General features: G+C 35.3%; 4 protein-coding genes across 6 annotated transcripts; 3 read left to right on the forward strand and 1 right to left on the reverse strand.

Annotated features, from left to right (window-relative positions):
- The first annotated feature begins 326 nt into the window (after positions 1 to 326).
- LOC149901090 (SET domain-containing protein SmydA-8-like) lies at positions 327 to 3,890 on the forward strand. Its single transcript, XM_090111681.1, has 8 exons — positions 327 to 480; positions 884 to 1,080; positions 1,350 to 1,573; positions 1,701 to 1,988; positions 2,297 to 2,537; positions 2,681 to 2,911; positions 3,171 to 3,259; positions 3,607 to 3,890. Exons 1-8 carry the CDS (start codon positions 437 to 439, stop codon positions 3,820 to 3,822), a joined length of 1,530 nt encoding a protein of 509 aa, XP_089967807.1. The 5' UTR covers positions 327 to 436; the 3' UTR covers positions 3,823 to 3,890.
- A 257-nt stretch (positions 3,891 to 4,147) lies between these two features.
- Positions 4,148 to 6,365, forward strand: LOC149901091 (erlin-2-like). Its single transcript, XM_090111573.1, has 7 exons — positions 4,148 to 4,283; positions 4,489 to 4,598; positions 4,739 to 4,819; positions 4,893 to 5,001; positions 5,115 to 5,266; positions 5,459 to 5,611; positions 5,696 to 6,365. Exons 2-7 carry the CDS (start codon positions 4,491 to 4,493, stop codon positions 6,059 to 6,061), a joined length of 969 nt encoding a protein of 322 aa, XP_089967699.1. The 5' UTR covers positions 4,148 to 4,283; positions 4,489 to 4,490; the 3' UTR covers positions 6,062 to 6,365.
- Positions 6,356 to 7,408, reverse strand: eEF1beta (elongation factor 1-beta). The gene is made up of 3 exons (XM_090111574.1): positions 7,245 to 7,408; positions 6,863 to 7,106; positions 6,356 to 6,760 (listed from the first exon to the last, which is right to left on the reverse strand). The coding sequence occupies exons 1-3, from the start codon at positions 7,322 to 7,324 to the stop codon at positions 6,416 to 6,418; spliced, it is 669 nt and encodes a 222-aa protein (XP_089967700.1). The 5' UTR covers positions 7,325 to 7,408; the 3' UTR covers positions 6,356 to 6,415.
- Positions 7,409 to 8,662: 1,254 nt separating this feature from the next.
- ND-75 (NADH dehydrogenase (ubiquinone) 75 kDa subunit) lies at positions 8,663 to 17,551 on the forward strand. 3 transcript variants are annotated; one of them, XM_090111539.1, is made up of 14 exons: positions 8,677 to 8,836; positions 9,036 to 9,206; positions 9,281 to 9,612; positions 9,874 to 10,015; positions 10,476 to 10,601; positions 10,885 to 10,980; positions 11,467 to 11,640; positions 12,556 to 12,721; positions 13,017 to 13,168; positions 13,534 to 13,740; positions 14,202 to 14,373; positions 15,272 to 15,434; positions 16,233 to 16,380; positions 16,735 to 17,551. In XM_090111539.1, exons 2-14 carry the CDS (start codon positions 9,039 to 9,041, stop codon positions 16,879 to 16,881), a joined length of 2,193 nt encoding a protein of 730 aa, XP_089967665.1. In that variant the 5' UTR covers positions 8,677 to 8,836; positions 9,036 to 9,038; the 3' UTR covers positions 16,882 to 17,551. The 3 variants fall into 3 exon arrangements, with proteins under 3 accessions (XP_089967664.1, XP_089967663.1, XP_089967665.1); XM_090111537.1 differs by lacking the exons at positions 15,272 to 15,434; positions 16,233 to 16,380; positions 16,735 to 17,551 and having other exon boundaries at positions 8,665 to 8,722; positions 8,796 to 8,836; positions 14,202 to 14,411; XM_090111538.1 differs by lacking the exons at positions 15,272 to 15,434; positions 16,233 to 16,380; positions 16,735 to 17,551 and having other exon boundaries at positions 8,663 to 8,722; positions 14,202 to 14,411.
- The last annotated feature ends 28 nt before the right edge of the window (positions 17,552 to 17,579 follow it).

The raw sequence follows: 17,579 nt of genomic DNA on the forward strand, positions 1-17,579 counted from the left end.
ATCGGAAAGTGAAACTCTTGCATTTCCTGATTCAAAGGACCAAAAATATTTTTGTGAATGGAATTTCACTCAGTGAATTATTTAAATGCGTGCATGCATATTATATTCAAATCAGTTTACGCGGGAAACAGATTAATTTAAAATTAAACAATTCATCCTCTGTTGTGGGTCATTTTATTAAAACACTGGATGACTGTTGAGATTATAAAATATTCGTTTTTATTAAATTCTTATACAACAAAAGCTAAATGATGCATAAAACGTAATTCTTACCTTTCTTCAATTTCAATCTGCTATATACAAAAGCGCAACCATGGTAAAAATAGCCGGCGAGAGAGTTTATAAATATACCACATCACAGCATGTGTATGTTGTCGCCGCATGTGTGCTTGAAATTATTTTACTAATAGAAAATTTACAATATTTCTGAAATAAAATGGATATTAAATATGAAGTTAAGACATCGGAAGAATTGGGCAGGTTTGTTTATCACCGATTTTTATTATGAAATTGATAATGAAAGGATACATGCCTTTTTAATTAAATATTTCGAACTGTGTCAGTAGGGCAGGTAAGAGGGCAGGATACCTATTGTTTTAGGAAAATAGATTTGATTATAAATAAATGTCGTGGTTACGGATCAATTTAATACTACCAAACCGATTTCATGAGTAAATTAAATTTATATTGCTAGTTAGTAACAAGAGTAACATGAGTTTTCTTTTCTAGCTAGTATCTGATATAAACATCTGGCATTGGTGTTCACCAAGCTTTATAATTTTTTCCATGAGAAATACTTCTTGTATTGCATTGCACTTAGGCATTGCATGCCATTTTCTAAATTGTAGGTTTTTATTATACGAAAAGTTTGATTTTACCGCAGATACCTAGTAGCTGCCAGGGATTTGAGATCAGGAGAGAGGATACTATCCGACCAGCCATTCGTGCTAGGACCGAGCAGTGATACATCCCTCGTCTGCTTTAATTGCTATCTACCGTTGATAAACAAATTTCACGTGTGCAAGTTCTGCGCGGTTGCACCGATTTGCCCTGGCGATGGGTGTCCTGATGAATTAGCGAGTAAGTAAAATATTTGAAGAATATAATTTTTTTATAATAATAGTTGTTAGCATTGGGTGTAAGTATACCTAATTAATTATTCGTTCAGTATAATATAATATTATTCAGTATAATATTATGGCTATAACCCATTGACCACCGAGCGGCCCGATCGGGCCGAGACACAATAGATTTTCTATTGTGTCTGTGATCCGAGGACTGACGGATTAAAGATCGTCTAAACTAATAAGAAATCGAATTCGAAACTAATAAGAAAACTTTCATTTCAGAATGGCACGTACAAAAGGAATGTGATTTTTTCAGAGAATTGAAACTGAATAGTGGTTTGAGTCCTATTAAAATGGTTCAAAATGTGGGCTCATTACTAGCATTACGAGTGGTTTTACAAAAGAATAATAATGCGCAAGGATGGGAGGAATTCATAAAACTGGAAACACATTTAGACAAGCGAAGAAATAGTAGTGTATGGGAATTCTATGAAAATACAGTTAAAGTGAGTATCGTTTTCGGTAATTATCATTTTCTATTATGTTTTATAGGGTAATATAATATTTTCTCCCACTCTTCGTATACAGACTTATGTATTTACTAAATTTAATTTCAACCTTTTTTATTTACAGTTCCTCGAATCACTAGGCCTTCCAGAAAACGATGACGATCTAAACTTAGTGCAGAAAGTCTGCGCGGCGATAGACGTAAACAGTTTTGAAGTACGTGGTCCGCCAATCCCCACACTGGGCTATGCTGAAACACTCAGAGGAATATATTTACAGGCTGCGTTATTGGCTCATGATTGTGTGGGAAATACTTTGATATCTATCAATGATAATAACGTGTTGTTATGCCATGCGAGCCAGGATATCAAGAAAGGGGACATGATATTTTATAATTATACGGACCCGTTGAAGGTAAATAAAATATTTATTTTAAATTTTATATAATGTGCTCAGAATAAAAACCCGATCATAGTTACTTATGATTATTGGCCAAAAAAAATATTTACCAATCGATAGACTGTACCTATTTCGTTACTTGGTCGATAAGCCAACGATTTACGAGGGACTGCTCATAGGAAATCAAATCAAATTATGCTTATAGCGCATATGCTACAATATTAGTTATTTGTTTTAAAAAAATACCGTATTTTATATACTTACCTACAATATTCTTACCAACACGTTTCTTAAGCGTTATATAATTTTATTTTTATTTTAAGGGAACAGCCTTAAGACAAGAACATCTGCTAGTGGGTAAATATTTCCAATGTACATGCACTAGATGCAACGACGAAACTGAGTTAGGGACGTATATAAGTTCTGCACGCTGTCCTGCATGCAAAACGGGATATTTGTCTAAAAAAGGAGATTTATGGAAATGCAATAGTTGTAAAGAAAAAGCTGACGATTCGGTAATTGATTATAAAGTTAAATGCTGCACGAATAAATTTGAAGTTATAAGTAAGTATTGAATGCTTTCAGAGAATCTATCTGTAACACGTGAATTTAAGTGTAACGGAAGAGTATTGTTGCGACAAGCAAATATGATTTTACGATAACCATAATTTTAGTTTTTTTTCGTTTAAAGTTTTTTTTTCCCACAGATAAAAAAGACGCAAGTGAGTTAGAAGAATATATTCGTAACGTCTCTCTCGTGCTGGCTCCAAATCACTATTTACTAATAGATGCAAAGCAAAGGTTAGCGGGTGTTTTAAGAGACGCCATTAACAGAGAACCTAAACCCACTAAGAAGATGATGCGTCGCAAACTGGATCTTTGTCAAGAACTCTTGCCTGTACTTGAAGTGTTAAGCCCTGGCATTAGCAGAACTAAAGGTAAAGCTTGTTATTTTTTTAGGGAAATAAAATAAGTGATGTTAAGGATACGAATAGATACTAAAAGTAGAATTAATTGAAGAAATTAACCTCCAAGCTTCACTTCATTACAGCAAATCAATAGGTGCAAATAATTGCCGATGATTTTGATGAGCATTTTTTGTAATAAAGGAAGTGAGCATATTTGTGATATTATATAATAAAATTTATAAGAACTTATACCTAATGAAGTTTTCATGTGACTTATTGTATTTTTCAGCAATTACGATGTACGAACTGCACTTAGCAATAGTGCAATTGGGTAAAAAGTTATTTGACGCACGTGAATTAACAGCGCCAAAGTATTTAGTAAGTACTTTATAATAAGAGTTGCTTCATAATTTGTTAGCATTAGATTTAGTTATTTCAATTAAATCCATACCAATATTATAAATGCGAAAGTAACTCTGTCTGTCTGTCTGTCTGTTACTCAATCACGCCTAAACTACTGAACCAATTTGCATGAAATTTGGTATGGAGATATTTTGATACCCGAGAAAGGACATAGGCTACCTTTTATTGCGAAATAATAATATGTACCACGGGCGAAGCCGGGGTGGACCTCTAGTTATAGATATATTAAACTTCGATACAATGCAGAACATATTCACGTTCCTATATTATATGAAAAAAAATTGATGGTAAAATTATTTCAGGACGAGTTACTAAGTGCTGAGAAACATTTAAAGAAGGCATTGGAAATGTTATTAATTGAACCTGGAAACTCCCCTGAAGGACAGCTTTGCTCCAAGGCCTTAGAACAATATAGAATGTTGAAAAACGATATGAGTAATATTCTGGATGGTATACATGAGGAGGGAAAAGTATACGTCACTGAAATCGACAGTGAAACTCTAAATGATGTGGATTAATTATTACAATGTAATAATATGTGCTGATAATTATTTGTTACTTTAATAAAATATTTATTATTCAAAAGCTTGTTATTTTCATTATTAATTCATAATTAAAGAAAACCCGAACGAGAACCTATTCAAGATGCTTGTTTTATGGACATAAGTAATCAGTATTTATCAAATATTACTAAGTAGTTATATGATATATCTCTAAGATTACTTTTCTACTCACTCCTTATTCCAAGTGGCAACTCCCGATCCCAGTGAGGACGATTCCTAATCTGACGGCCACCTGACGGCTGACGGCAGACATATTGCAGCAGCTTGTCAGTTGTCAATGCCAAAATTCAAAAGCAAAGTGAAGTCAAAACAATTGACGTTTTGTGAATTTTATGATTTGTAATTTTTGTTATTATAGAAATTAGATAAAGTTAATGTATTTAGCTTTTTAAGTTTGTGATTTATTATAGTTTAAGGTAAACGAAAAATATAATTTTTAATTATTAAGCTAAATATTTGACTCAAGAACAATGTTTTAATGTGTTATTCAATTAGTTTGTGTCGGCAAAACAAATTACCACTAAAAACCGTTTTATTCAGTTCTTACCGAAAATTAGATGATTTTCGTGTGAATTTTTTTTATTTATCCTTTAGTTTTGCTCTGTAATCAATTTTCTTCAGCCATGGCAGATCAGTCATCAGTTTTGGCGCTTTTTATCTTAACGGTCGGTGTGACCGTTCACTTTTCATTGCATAAAGTTGAGGAAGGACACCTAGGGGTTTACTATAGGGTGAGTTGAACAAACTTTAAAGCAGGTAAACCTTAGAAGTAGAAAGTCTTTTATTTCATGTGAAACTAGATTGTAAAAAATAATGTATTCATGTGTTTGATTATTCATGTTGCATGTTAGTAATAGAGTATTTGTTGCAGGGTGGGGCATTACTTCCAGTAACAAGTCAGCCTGGTTTTCATATGATGGTACCATTACTTACATCTTTTAAAGCAATACAGGTAAATATTAAATACAAAGATTAGCACAGAAGGCTTATAGAATGCTATAAAATATAATTTAAATTATTTACAGACAACTCTTCAAACTGATGAAGTGAAAAATGTACCCTGTGGTACAAGTGGAGGTGTAATGATATATTTTGAAAGGATAGAAGTTGTGAACAAATTAGAACCCAGCAGCGGTAATATACTTTTTGCATAATTTGTTTCAAAAGTAGCATTATACACATCTCAAATGCAATTACTATGTTAAGTATTATTATTTTTTATACTGATAAAAAATTTTTTTTTTCAGTACTGGATGTAGTTCGTAACTTCACAGCAGATTATGACAAGACCCTAATATTCAACAAGGTGCACCATGAGCTGAATCAGTTTTGCAGTGCACACACATTGCATGAGGTGTACATTGATTTGTTTGATCAAATTGACGAAAATTTAAGGACTGTGAGTTGTAGACATTTTTATTGTATAAAATAAATAAATAAATATCTTTAAGATTAGTGTGCAATGTACATAAAAAATACTTGGATCATAGATGCAAGTGAAAAAAGTACTAAATAAAAGTACTTGATATTCAATGTTTAAGTGGAAAACTTAAAAGAGTAACTTTGTCACATTTGCTAATGAATATTGTAGGCTCTACAAAATGATCTCAATGAAATGGCCCCTGGTTTGAAAGTACAAGCTGTAAGAGTTACAAAACCCAAGATACCAGAGGCAATAAGAAAAAACTATGAGCTGATGGAGGCAGAGAAATCTAAACTGCTCATTGCAGCCCAACACCAAAAGGTAGAACATAAATTTCTAATTAATAAAATGTTTATTTCTATTGAAGAATAATTTTTAAACATTTTAATTATTCCTATGTTATAGGTTGTTGAAAAAGAAGCTGAAACAGCTCGACGAAAAGCCATCATAGAAGCAGAAAAGGAGGCACAAGTTGCAAAAATCCAGTATGAACAAAAGATCATGGAAAAAGAATCTCTACAAAAGATTGAACTCATAGAAGATAGTATTCATAAGGCTAAGCAACAGACAAAGGCTGAGGCCGAATATTATAATCTCAAGAAGCAAGCAGAAGCCAACAAAATGTTACTGACTAAAGAATATTTGGAGTTGAAGAAATATGAAGCTCTCGCTGTCAATAACAAGATATACTTTGGTAGTGATATTCCTAACATGTTTTTGCAAGCCAATGTTGGTGAAACGAACCTCCCTAAAAGTGCTATAGTTGAATGAGTAATGCTTATTCTACCTAAATATGAACTAGTCATTGAATAGTGCTGACATAGACTTTGGTGGTTTGATCTTACTGTGAAGGTAGGAAGAGTATGAAGTACATATTAATTATTATTGCTAAAATTGTTGAGATTCAGTTTTGAATGTAATTGTATATAATGTGTGGACAATCATTTACAATAATGTATTTATAATCATGTGGGGTTTGTTTTTAATTTGCTAGTGTTCATGGTAAATATAAGAATCTTGTTATATGTAAATAGCTTTTTTACCATTATGTAATAAAACAACACATTAAATAAGATACATATTGTTTTATTGAAAAAGTGACAAAGTATGATTCATACGGCTCATTTAGATTTTGTTGAAAGCAGCAATATCTACAGATTGGACGAAATCTTCATATTCTTGGATCTTTTCAGTCAACAGATCGACTGATACTTTGTCGTCTTCGATGACACTCATGATCTGTAGTTTCTTGATACCATAACCCACTGGGACGAGTTTGGAGGCACCCCAAAGGAGACCTTCCATTTCAATAGAGCGGACAAGTTTTTCCATTTCAGCCATGTCTGTTTCATCATCCCAAGGTTTAACATCCAGGATTACTGAGGATTTGGCAATGAGGACAGGCTTCTTTGATTTTTTGTCAGCATATGCCTTCAAACGTTCATCGCGAATTCTGGCTGCTTCCGCATCCTACAATGAAATAAAAAAAATTGTGATTACAGTTCCCGATAAATCCAATTGGAAAACATTTGATTGAAAAAAATTGCTATTCGAAAACAGTATAAAATATACCTCTTCCTCATCTCCAGATCCGAATAGATCAACATCATCGTCATCATCATCATCCTTGGCTGCAGGTGCTGTAGTAGGTTTGCCGCCGGCCTTCAAGGGGCTCACTCCTTCAGCCCAAGCCTTGCGCTCTGCTGGTGTGTATGAGGCGATCTGGTTGTACCAACGAAGGGCGTGGGGCAGGCTGGCAGCGGGCGCTTTGCCTACTTCATTGAATACTTGAACATCGGCTTGAGATGGAGTGTATCTGTATTTATGAACAGAGTAAAAGAATTCCTTAGTCACCCGCATGAACAAAACAATGTCTTAAAAACATTTATAGAGAAAATACTAGGTTTGACGTGGTGAAATTCTAACCTATTCTATACTTATTATTAGAGCTTACCCAGATATGTAACTTTTCTCAGCCAAATATTGGTTCAATTCACTGAGACCTTGTGCAGATTTAACGTCTCCGAAAGCCATTTTTGCTGTTTATTTTATAAATTATTTAACTAGCACCACACCACGCGACCCGGCAGGAGTGAGCGAAAAGCGAAAGAGAGGGAGACAGCTGAGTCTGACAGTCGACAGCTAAGGTCGACAGCTACAGAGTCGTGAGTTGTCATTAATTTGTCAAATTCATATTTTTTTCAGTGATCAGCTACCCAACTATTGGACTTATTAAAAATATTTTTAAAGTTTATTTATATATCGAATTCACAAAATGATGAAATTAATAAATTATTTAAATTAACCTACATGTAACTTTTTACTACTTCTATTATTAGAAATTGTATCGTATCAGAGGCTGTTTTCCAATGCGACTCAGTGCCGCACAATGCCGAATTATGCTGATGCTTAGTTGGAATATGAAACGCACCAGCAGGTTGCGCTAATTTCAGTGTTGAAAAAAAATATATTCATAGAGTTAATGCAATAATCTCATTAATGTGTAAATAAAGTGGTATACATAATAATTTTGAAAAATATTTACGGTTATTTTAAGTAATTTGGATTTTGATTATTTCATTAACATTTTTTTCAATGTTTGTACCTTCATCCATACTTATATTTATTTTTTTAACACAATTTGAAACTTTGATTATTTCGAAAAAACTACAATGAAACGAAAGCTTTAAATTTTTTCCAACAATTAATAATTACTAGAGTCTGGCCAGCCAAAGCTGAACCCAGTAAAGGGCGGCAAATTTAAAAAATATGGACCTGGTAACATCGGCTTTAGTAGGAAAAAATCATTTTGATACTTTTGATATTCATAAAGGTGATCATAGTACATAGGTACATTAGGTACACAACATAGCAGGATTTAAACGTTATTAAAGCAAATGATTTGAACCGTTTTCAACAAAACTGACAACTAACTACGCAGAAACGCCATGATGACATTCCATAGTGTGGCCGCTACAAAAAACACTGGGTTCAGCGTTGGCTGGCCAGACTTTGACGATAAATTGATTGCACGCATCAATTCACGCGCATTACTTTTTCTAGTGCTCGATTTTGCGAAGCATTGCTGTAATTGGAACATTCAACCTTAAGCATTATGCCGCACAATGCGCTCTAGTGCTGTAATTGGAAAACGGGGATAATGTGCAGGATAATAATAGAAGATAGGAATTAAATCCTTTATTACTAGTATATATTTAAATACATTATTTGCGGTCTATGTTTAAAATATTTAAGGAAAGTTTAAATATTATTACCACAATAATAACTGATTATTTTGTCTGTTATAAAATTATTTTATGTCCATTTGCTAATCTATGCTACGTATTTAGAGAAAAAAGAAAAAAAAATGACAAATTTAATTATTGACAGTACTTCTGTCATTTGGACTCGATAAATTCGGCAATATTTAGTGTACGTTTAAATAAAATTATTAAAAAAATATCTGTAATAGTATTTTCTAAATCGATTAAATTAATATTTTCAGAAGGAGTAACTGATATTGTTTAAAAAGTACTATTCCTTGAGGTTAGGCGATGAAACTTATGTAACCATAACATTGCACCAATAAATATTTTATTTGGCATTGTTTTTCATATTGCGCATTAATATTATCATTAACGGCCTACTTTTTTGTTATTTATAGTGCCAACTTTTGCTTAGAATAGATTTATTTGCAAAATAAAAGGTGTTCGTCTGTTGTTATTTATTTGCGTAATTACTGCAGAAGATGCTGCGCCAGCCGCTTACAAGGGCGCTTGCGTTGAGCTCTCCCACCCGGGTAGCCCCGCTGGCAGCGCGACAGTATGCTGCTCAAGTACAGGCCCAACCAGAGAAGGTCGAAGTCTTTATAGATGACAAACCAGTTTATGTTCCACCTGGCACTACTGTTTTGCAGGTTCGTAATGTCTTATAGTAAGTTTAATTTTTATTTCTCATTTACCTATATTGATAATAATATAAACTTTGTAGGCTGCAGCCATGGTGGGAGTAGAGATACCTCGATTCTGTTATCACGAGAGATTGGCGGTTGCAGGCAACTGTCGTATGTGTTTAGTGGAAGTAGAAAAATCCCCGAAACCAGTCGCTGCTTGCGCCATGCCTGTCATGAAGGGCATGAGAGTAAAAACTACTTCAGATCTCACTAAGAAGGCTAGAGAGGGTGTTATGGAGTTCTTACTGGTTAATCATCCTTTAGATTGCCCTATTTGCGATCAAGGTGGTGAATGTGATCTGCAGGATCAATCCATGGCATTCGGGTCAGATAAGAGCCGATTCACTGACATACACTTCTCTGGAAAGAGGTAAGATATAACTCTATTGTGACAATACTGTCAATATAATTTGTTTGATTCATTTTTATAGTTACCTATTGATTTTAAATCCTAAGTTAAAAGTTTGCTTGTCAACAAAGAGATATTATTGTGTGGCATCACATGGACTCTTATAAAGTTTTATTAAATAAATTAGTGAATTTTGATTCAGAAAGGATTAGTTTAAAATATAAAAAAAAGGTTATATTTGTTGTATGGATTTTTAGATATTTGAATTTCTTTAATGTACAGGGCAGTAGAAGATAAAGATGTGGGTCCACTGATTAAGACGATAATGACTCGTTGCATTCACTGCACTCGTTGCATCCGTTTTGCCTCTGAAGTGGCTGGTGTTGATGATTTTGGTACTACTGGCAGGGGTACTGATATGCAGGTGTGTCTTTCATAGTTATGTGTAATTATGTACTTAACTTTTAAATCTTTGCTCTTAAGATAAAATTTCCAAGTATGTATTTGTTACATTTAGTACTAAAGAATATGCAATAACATTAACCATTTTGGAAAATTGTAGATAGTAAATATGTAGTTGTAAGATTATGTATGCAGTAGGTTTTAGTATAATATAGTTTTTTATTGTCTTTTCTATAATTTATCTGCATTTTAATTATAACAATTTTTTTAACAATATTCTATTTTTTGAAATAGGATTTTTTTTACATTTGATTTATTTTATCCAAAATTGGCACTTTGTATCTAAACTTTTTACATCATACATATTATATTACGAGCAACATTCACTTTTAAGCTTTCAAATATAATGATCATGAATTAATATAAATTTACAATCCAATATTTAATCAATAGAAAAATTACTCATGAAAGATAATTTTCAGGTGGGAACATACGTAGAGAAGATGTTCCTCTCAGAGTTATCCGGAAACATCATTGACCTGTGTCCCGTTGGTGCGTTGACATCGAAACCTTACAGTTTCGCCGCTCGCCCCTGGGAGACACGAAGAGTGAGTTTTTGTTGTTATTTTTTTAATATTTAATAAGTGATTATTATTTTTAAAGCAACATTGAATGTTTGTTTATCCTTATGTCAGTAACCAGTTTATTGTTAGCATTGTTTGCATAACAATTTTAAAATGAAGATTGTAGGAAGACAAATTTTTCGATATACATTTTGTTGTTATTCTTATTCTATACCAGAATAAATAACAATCTTATAGTGGAAACGAAATGTGAAATTATATGAATTCCTTTTTATTATGTCAATTTATTTGTACTTTTCGTTTTTAGATTGACTCTGTAGATGTGTTGGACCCATTGGGTAGCAACATTGTAGTCGCGACACGAACCAACGAAGTTTTACGTATCCTGCCCAGGACTAATGAGGTTTGTGTATTTTTTTATAATTATGTATTTATGAGATTTTTTTTGCTAGATAATTATGGATACATTCTTCTACTTGTTAACTTGAAATAGCGGAAATTTTTTTTGATTCCTGTTTTTAAAGTCACAAAATTAGCCTTAATGTATATGTACAGTGCACACTTATATGTTTGTTCTTTCATGATAATAAATAGAGCGAATAATTTTATAAACAACTATCGGTCCGCCCCGGCTTCGCCCGTGGTACATATTTACGTTTTCTCTACATAAGAACCATCCTCATACTTCAAGGAATATAATAAAAAAAGAATTATCGAAATCGGTTCAGCCGTTCTCGAGTTATGCGCTTACCAACACATTTTGCGATTCATTTTTATATATAAGAGAAGAAGATTGTGTAACTATTTCTGTAGAAATATGTCACATTATACAACATATAACCCGTTTTTACGGGTATTTTTTATATTTATATCCCCATTTACCTTCCAGGAGATCAACGAAGAGTGGCTATCCGACAAATCTCGCTTCGCGTGCGACGGCCTCAAGCGGCAGAGACTCGTGTCACCAATGATAGCTGATAGCCGCGGGAACTTAACCCCTGTAGAGTGGGAAGACGCTATTGTAGCCGCTGCTCAGGCTATCAGGGATTGTCCACCGGAGAAGGTATTTTTTTTTAAATTTGATTGCTGTGAGATATAGATCTTATAATGGCCTTTAGCGGTAACGACATGTGTCACCAATGATAGCTGATAGCCGCGGGAATCTAACTCCTGTAGAGTGGGAAGACGCTATTGTAGCCGCTGCTCAGGCTATCAGGGATTGTCCACCGGAGAAGGTAGTTTTTTTATATTTATTGCTGAGAGATATACATCTTATTTTAAGAGTATCGCTATATATAGCATTGATAGCAAGATCTAGATTCAATACAACATGCATAATAGATTGTATGAGATTGTAGAAAATATATAAATATTGACGAAACGAAATCCGCTATATACAGGGTGTCACACTATTGGTATACTAAGCGCGAAGGGACTTGTAGTTTTACGTACACTGATCACGTAAAAAATACTCAAACAACAAAATTACATCAAAAAATTTTTGCTAAATTTTTCCTGAAAATTCATGTTTTCTTCTCTAGCTTCGCGCAGCCGGCATATACCGCATCTTTAATGTGAGCATTTTGTCTATGAAAACATAATCTTAAACGATAGCTCACATGCTGGTCGCAAAGTTGGGCGGGTTGCTTGTTATGGGTGTACACATAGACTTTTAAGAATTCATATATTTCAGAAAAAAATGCGTCTGGAATTTTATATGTATTTTTTACGTACTCAGCGTATGCAATACTATAACCTCCTTTGAGCTTAGTATACCAACAGTGGGACACCCTGTATAATTGTGTGATCACCATCTTCAGAAATAAACACTTCATTAGTGTTTATTTCTGAAGATGATTATCTGTCCATAAAACTGCATACATAATATCTGTTCAAAATTAAATAGGCCAGCGCCAATATACCATAGATTACAGAGGATTTAACTACAGCATCTAACCATTATTAATTAATTCTCCAGTTGGTGGGCGTAGCCGGTGAATTAGCTGATGCCGAATCATTAGTAGCCCTGAAAGATCTTCTAAACAGGCTCGGTAGTGAGAATGTGTGTACCGAGAAAAGCTTCCCATTGGATGGATCTGGTACCGATCTGCGGTCTTCGTACCTGCTGAACACTAAGATTGCTAGTATGTACTATTTTTATTTATTTTTTTGTTAATGATTGGTACATTTCAGTATGTTTAAATTTAATTTTTGACAGCGAAAAAGCTCGTGCTATAGTTTTTATTTACTGTTACGTGCTACATATTGAATAAAGTGTGACATGATATCATTATTCGTATATTTCGTCGATATAATCGATCGATTCGTCGAAATTACGAATTTAAGATTGCGAAAAAATCAAGTTGGAAATTATTAAGTTTTTTAGAGCATTTACACATTGATTTATTGAGATCATGTTAAATTTTATTCCTCTCACAGACGTGGAAGACGCAGATTTCGTGCTCCTAATCGGTACGAACGTGCGTTTCGAAGCGCCGCTGTTGAACGCACGCATCCGCAAGGCGTTCGTGCATAAGGAGACTGATGTAGCGATGGTCGGCCCCAAGGTCGATCTCACTTATGAGTATATGGTGAGTTGATACATATTATAGTAGGAAATTAGATAAATAATATAAAAATAATTTTGAAATAAATCAGCAAATGAAATCATGTAAAAATTATTTAAACAAATCAGCAACTTTCAGAAACGGGTTTGTCTTTCCGTGTACGACTTCGATCTCGTTGTTATAAACTATTAAAAAACCTGAATCAAATTCCGTTGCCTAGGTTTAAAGATGTAAGCATAAATCGGGTCAGACAAACGGACGGCGGGAAGCGAAATTGTTTTATACTATGTTATCACATTAACCTTATAAATTATAATATTAAACCGAAAAATAATAATCCATTTTTTTTTCTTTAATAAACAGAACTTAATATAAACGTACTTTCACAGCACGTCGGCGACTCAGCGTCCATAGTAAAGGATCTAGCGACCGGTTCGTCCAACCACGAAGTCCAGCGTCGTCTGGAATCTGCCAAGCGACCAGTGGTCATACTTGGAGCTGATCAATTGGCTGGACCTGAAGGTGCTGCCCTGTTGGCTCATACACAGGAGCTAGCACTGCGTCTGCAGGAGAAATTGGACGATAAGGACTGGAAGGTAAGGTTGATTTTGGTGTGGCAGGATGTTGTGTGATGTAATTTGTGGGAAATGAACTTTAATTGTTATGCAATACGGGTCATTATTTTATGTCTCGCTGGAAGAAGGACTGGATGGTAAGATTGGTTTTGGTGTGGCAGGATTTGAATTTTTGTAACGGTTGGATTGTGTGCTGCAATTGTACAGCTAAATTGAACCGTATTCATTGTGTGATAAGGTCGTTTTTAGCAAGCTGAAACGCGAGTTATTTCATACGGCAAAGACACAAAAGAAAAGAAAGAGAGTTGACTGTTGAACTTTATTTTTTTTATTAAATTGAAATAAAATTCTTTAAATAAAACTATTATCAAGCATAATTTTTCCCTTTACACCTAACGTTATCAAAAAAACAGGCTAGCCTAACACAAAAGACATTTTTTCGTCAAAAATATTACTTGATTAGTTAATTTTCTACCCCCCAGGTCCTGAACGTGCTCCAACGTACCGCGTCTCAAGTAGCCGCTCTTGATATCGGCTACAAGCCGGGTGTGGGTTCGCTGCTGAAGGACGCACGTGTTGTGTTCCTGCTTGGAGCTGATGCGGGCGTGGTCAATAGGGACGTCCTGCCCAAGGACTGTGTGGTCATCTACCAGGGTAAGGAACTGACCAACAATTCATGGGAGTAAAGTTAAACTTACGTGTGGTGTTCCTGCTTGGAGCCGATGCGGGCGTGGTCAATAGGGACGTCCTACCTAAGGACTGCGTGGTCATCTACCAGGGTAAGGAACTGACCAACAATTCATGGGAGTAAAGTTAAACTTACGTGTGGTGTTCCTGCTTGGAGCCGATGCGGGCGTGGTCAATAGGGACGTCCTACCTAAGGACTGCGTGGTCATCTACCAGGGTAAGGAACTGACCAACAATTCATGGGAGTAAAGTTAAACTTACTTGGCGCTGGATATCGGCTACAAGCCGGGTGTGGGCTCGCTGCTGAAGGACGCACGTGTTGTATTCCTGCTTGGAGCTGATCAATAGGGACGTTCTGCCCAAGGACTGCGTGGTCATCAACCAGTGTAAACAATTTCGTTAAATTTGTTTACATTAAAAGATTTAGATTTCGTTAAAAATCACTACATAGTATAAAATAAAGTCGCTTTCTCTTTCCCTTTTTTATGCTTAATTCTTTATAACTACGCAATGGATTTTGATGCGGTTTATTTATAAGATAGAGTGATTCAATAGTAAGGTTTTAGTATCATATTTAGTAGGTTTTAGACTAAGCGGCCGAAACCGCGGATGGAAAGCTAGTACGATGTAATCTCATTTGATACACCGTGCAAAATTTAAAGTAAGATTGTTTTAAATGGGGCAATATTGACTCGACTACGCACAAGTGAAGATGATAATATCACCTATATTTATATTTATTTGTCCATAAAAGGACGGCAAAGCACCTGTAACACTTATAGTGTTACAAATATTTATGGGCGGTGGCTTTGCTTGCTCTGACATTAAAAAAATATAAGCATGTTAAAAAGTATCATATAACCAGGTCACCACGGCGACGCGGGCGCGTCCACGTCGGACATCGTGCTGCCGGGCGCCGCGTACACGGAGAAGCGCGGCACGTACGCCAACGCGGAGGGCCGCGCGCAGCAGACGCTGCCGGCCGTCACGCCGCCGGGCAAGGCGCGCGACGACTGGAAGATCTTGCGGTGAGCGTGTTATTGTCTTTTTTGACGTGACAACGTCTATATTTATATTCGATAAAGTCGGCTGCACGCACGAATAAACATGACTTAGCGGCGTTACCTCGCTCTGACTCATCTGAGGCGTTCCATGTAAGGCTTGAAGTGCGAGCGAGAGCGCGGAACGAGCGACAAAGAAGCACAATCGGACGTTGTCACGTTCAACTATCGTCAGTAAACCGACTTTACAGACAACCAATTTTTTTTTATGTCAGAGCAAGCAAAGGGGTAAGTGAGCCACCTGGTTCACTTGAGACGACTTGAACTATTGCAAGAAACTCAATTGGCTTACTATCCGCCTCGGACTAAGGCCATTCTCCCATTGCGATACGCACAGGTGATTCAAGTATCCTGCAAGTCTCGGAGACTAGTCGCCGCGGAATATCTCACATACATTGTACCGGTAGCGTAGTGTGCGAGCCTACATACAAATCTATGTGAGATTCTCCGCGGCGACTAGTCTCCGAGACTTGCAGGATAGGATACTTGAATCGCCTGTGCGTATCGCAATGGGAGAAGGGCCTTATTCCCACATCCTTCACCTTCTTTTCTCCGTCCTGTTTGATCCCGAAGCTCCCCGCTACGCAATAATCTGGCGTAACTTTGAATTAATTGTTATTTTATAAAGACTCTTCTGTGAAGGGATAGATTTTGATTTCAGAAAATTTCTAGATTACAGACTCTTCTGTGGTCAGGTCACAAATCAACGGGTGTTATTATGATCCAACTTATATGTAATCAAAATTAATTTATCCTTTATTGCAGTGCTCTATCGGAAGTGCTAGGATCCCGTCTTCCATACGACAACTTGGACGAAGTCCGCGATCGGCTCGCACAGATCAGCCCCGCGCTAGTTGCTTATGGAGATGTGCAGGAAAACAATTATTTCGCTCAAGCACGTGCGCTTGCGCAGGTGAGGGTTTTTTTAATGTATGGTAATTGTATGGCAAGTAGAAGAGTAAGAGGTTGTTAGAATTTGGGGAAAATTGCACAGTTTCGCTTGCATTTTTACTTTTGATTGAATGAATGAAAATAACTAGTAAAAATAATTTAAAAGGAGACAGAGTCGGTCGATCCCTGTGTAAAACTTACTTTGAAATTATCACCTTATTTCGGTGGCATAAGAAAACTCTGCCTAATACACGCGTAGGCATAGTTAATACAGCCGTAAGCAGAGTTTTGCTTTGGACACTTTTCTATGTGACTGAGTCTAGTTGTTTACTTTACATCAACACGTTACTAATATATATTTTCATACATGATCCAGGATCTCAAGAAGCCCGTATCAGGCAAGTTGGACGTGCAACTCAAACAACTGGAAGATTTCTTCATGACGGACGCAATAAGTCGCGCCTCACCAACTATGGCCAAGTGCGTGCAAGCCGTGCTCAAACAGAAGAACTCGCCGTATTAGGCAAATTATAATAATACCTTTAATGTATTAAAAACTTATTTTTAGCGATAGATTTGTCGTGGAAATAAGGTTTTACTAGCGCAATTTAATCGCATTTTTGTCAACTTTGATGTATTGAAGTGTTTTAATATACGCTAATGTTATTGGAATTAGATTTCATTAAATATGTTATTTAAATAATATCTATATTGTAACACACTTTATTCTGTATGTACGCTAGTTTTAATATATTAAAGGTATTCGTATAACATCGCTAACGAGTTGTAGAGAAATTATGTATTAATCTCCATAATTAATCGTTGTGTAGATTAATTTCGCGTTTCTGCAATCATTTTTTATAAAGAAATACTACAGAAAAGCTTAGATGTCGAATGGGCATTCCTTTCTTGATACCATTCGACTTCATACAATTTTGAACTTAATTAATAGATGTTATGGTTCAAAATCAAATGTGGCTAAGCTAGTATATTTTTAATAGCTTAAGCTATATTGGTTTTAAATCAGAATATTTAGTCCATTATTTATTTTGTAATAAATGTAAGATTACAGTGCAAATTATCTAATCGTTATTCAAATCTTAGACATCGGAATGTAAGGAAGACAACAGGAATATGTATGTAAGAACGGTTTTGTAAATATGCGTTTAGTAAATAAATGTAGTATAACGAGAGTGATTTGTTTCATTTCAACGTTTCCCT

This window comes from Colias eurytheme, chromosome 17 (genome assembly GCF_061535395.1).
Source record: "Colias eurytheme isolate Ceu_HAF_F1 chromosome 17, ilColEury1 Martin Lab GWU primary, whole genome shotgun sequence".
NCBI lineage: Eukaryota > Metazoa > Arthropoda > Insecta > Lepidoptera > Pieridae > Colias > Colias eurytheme.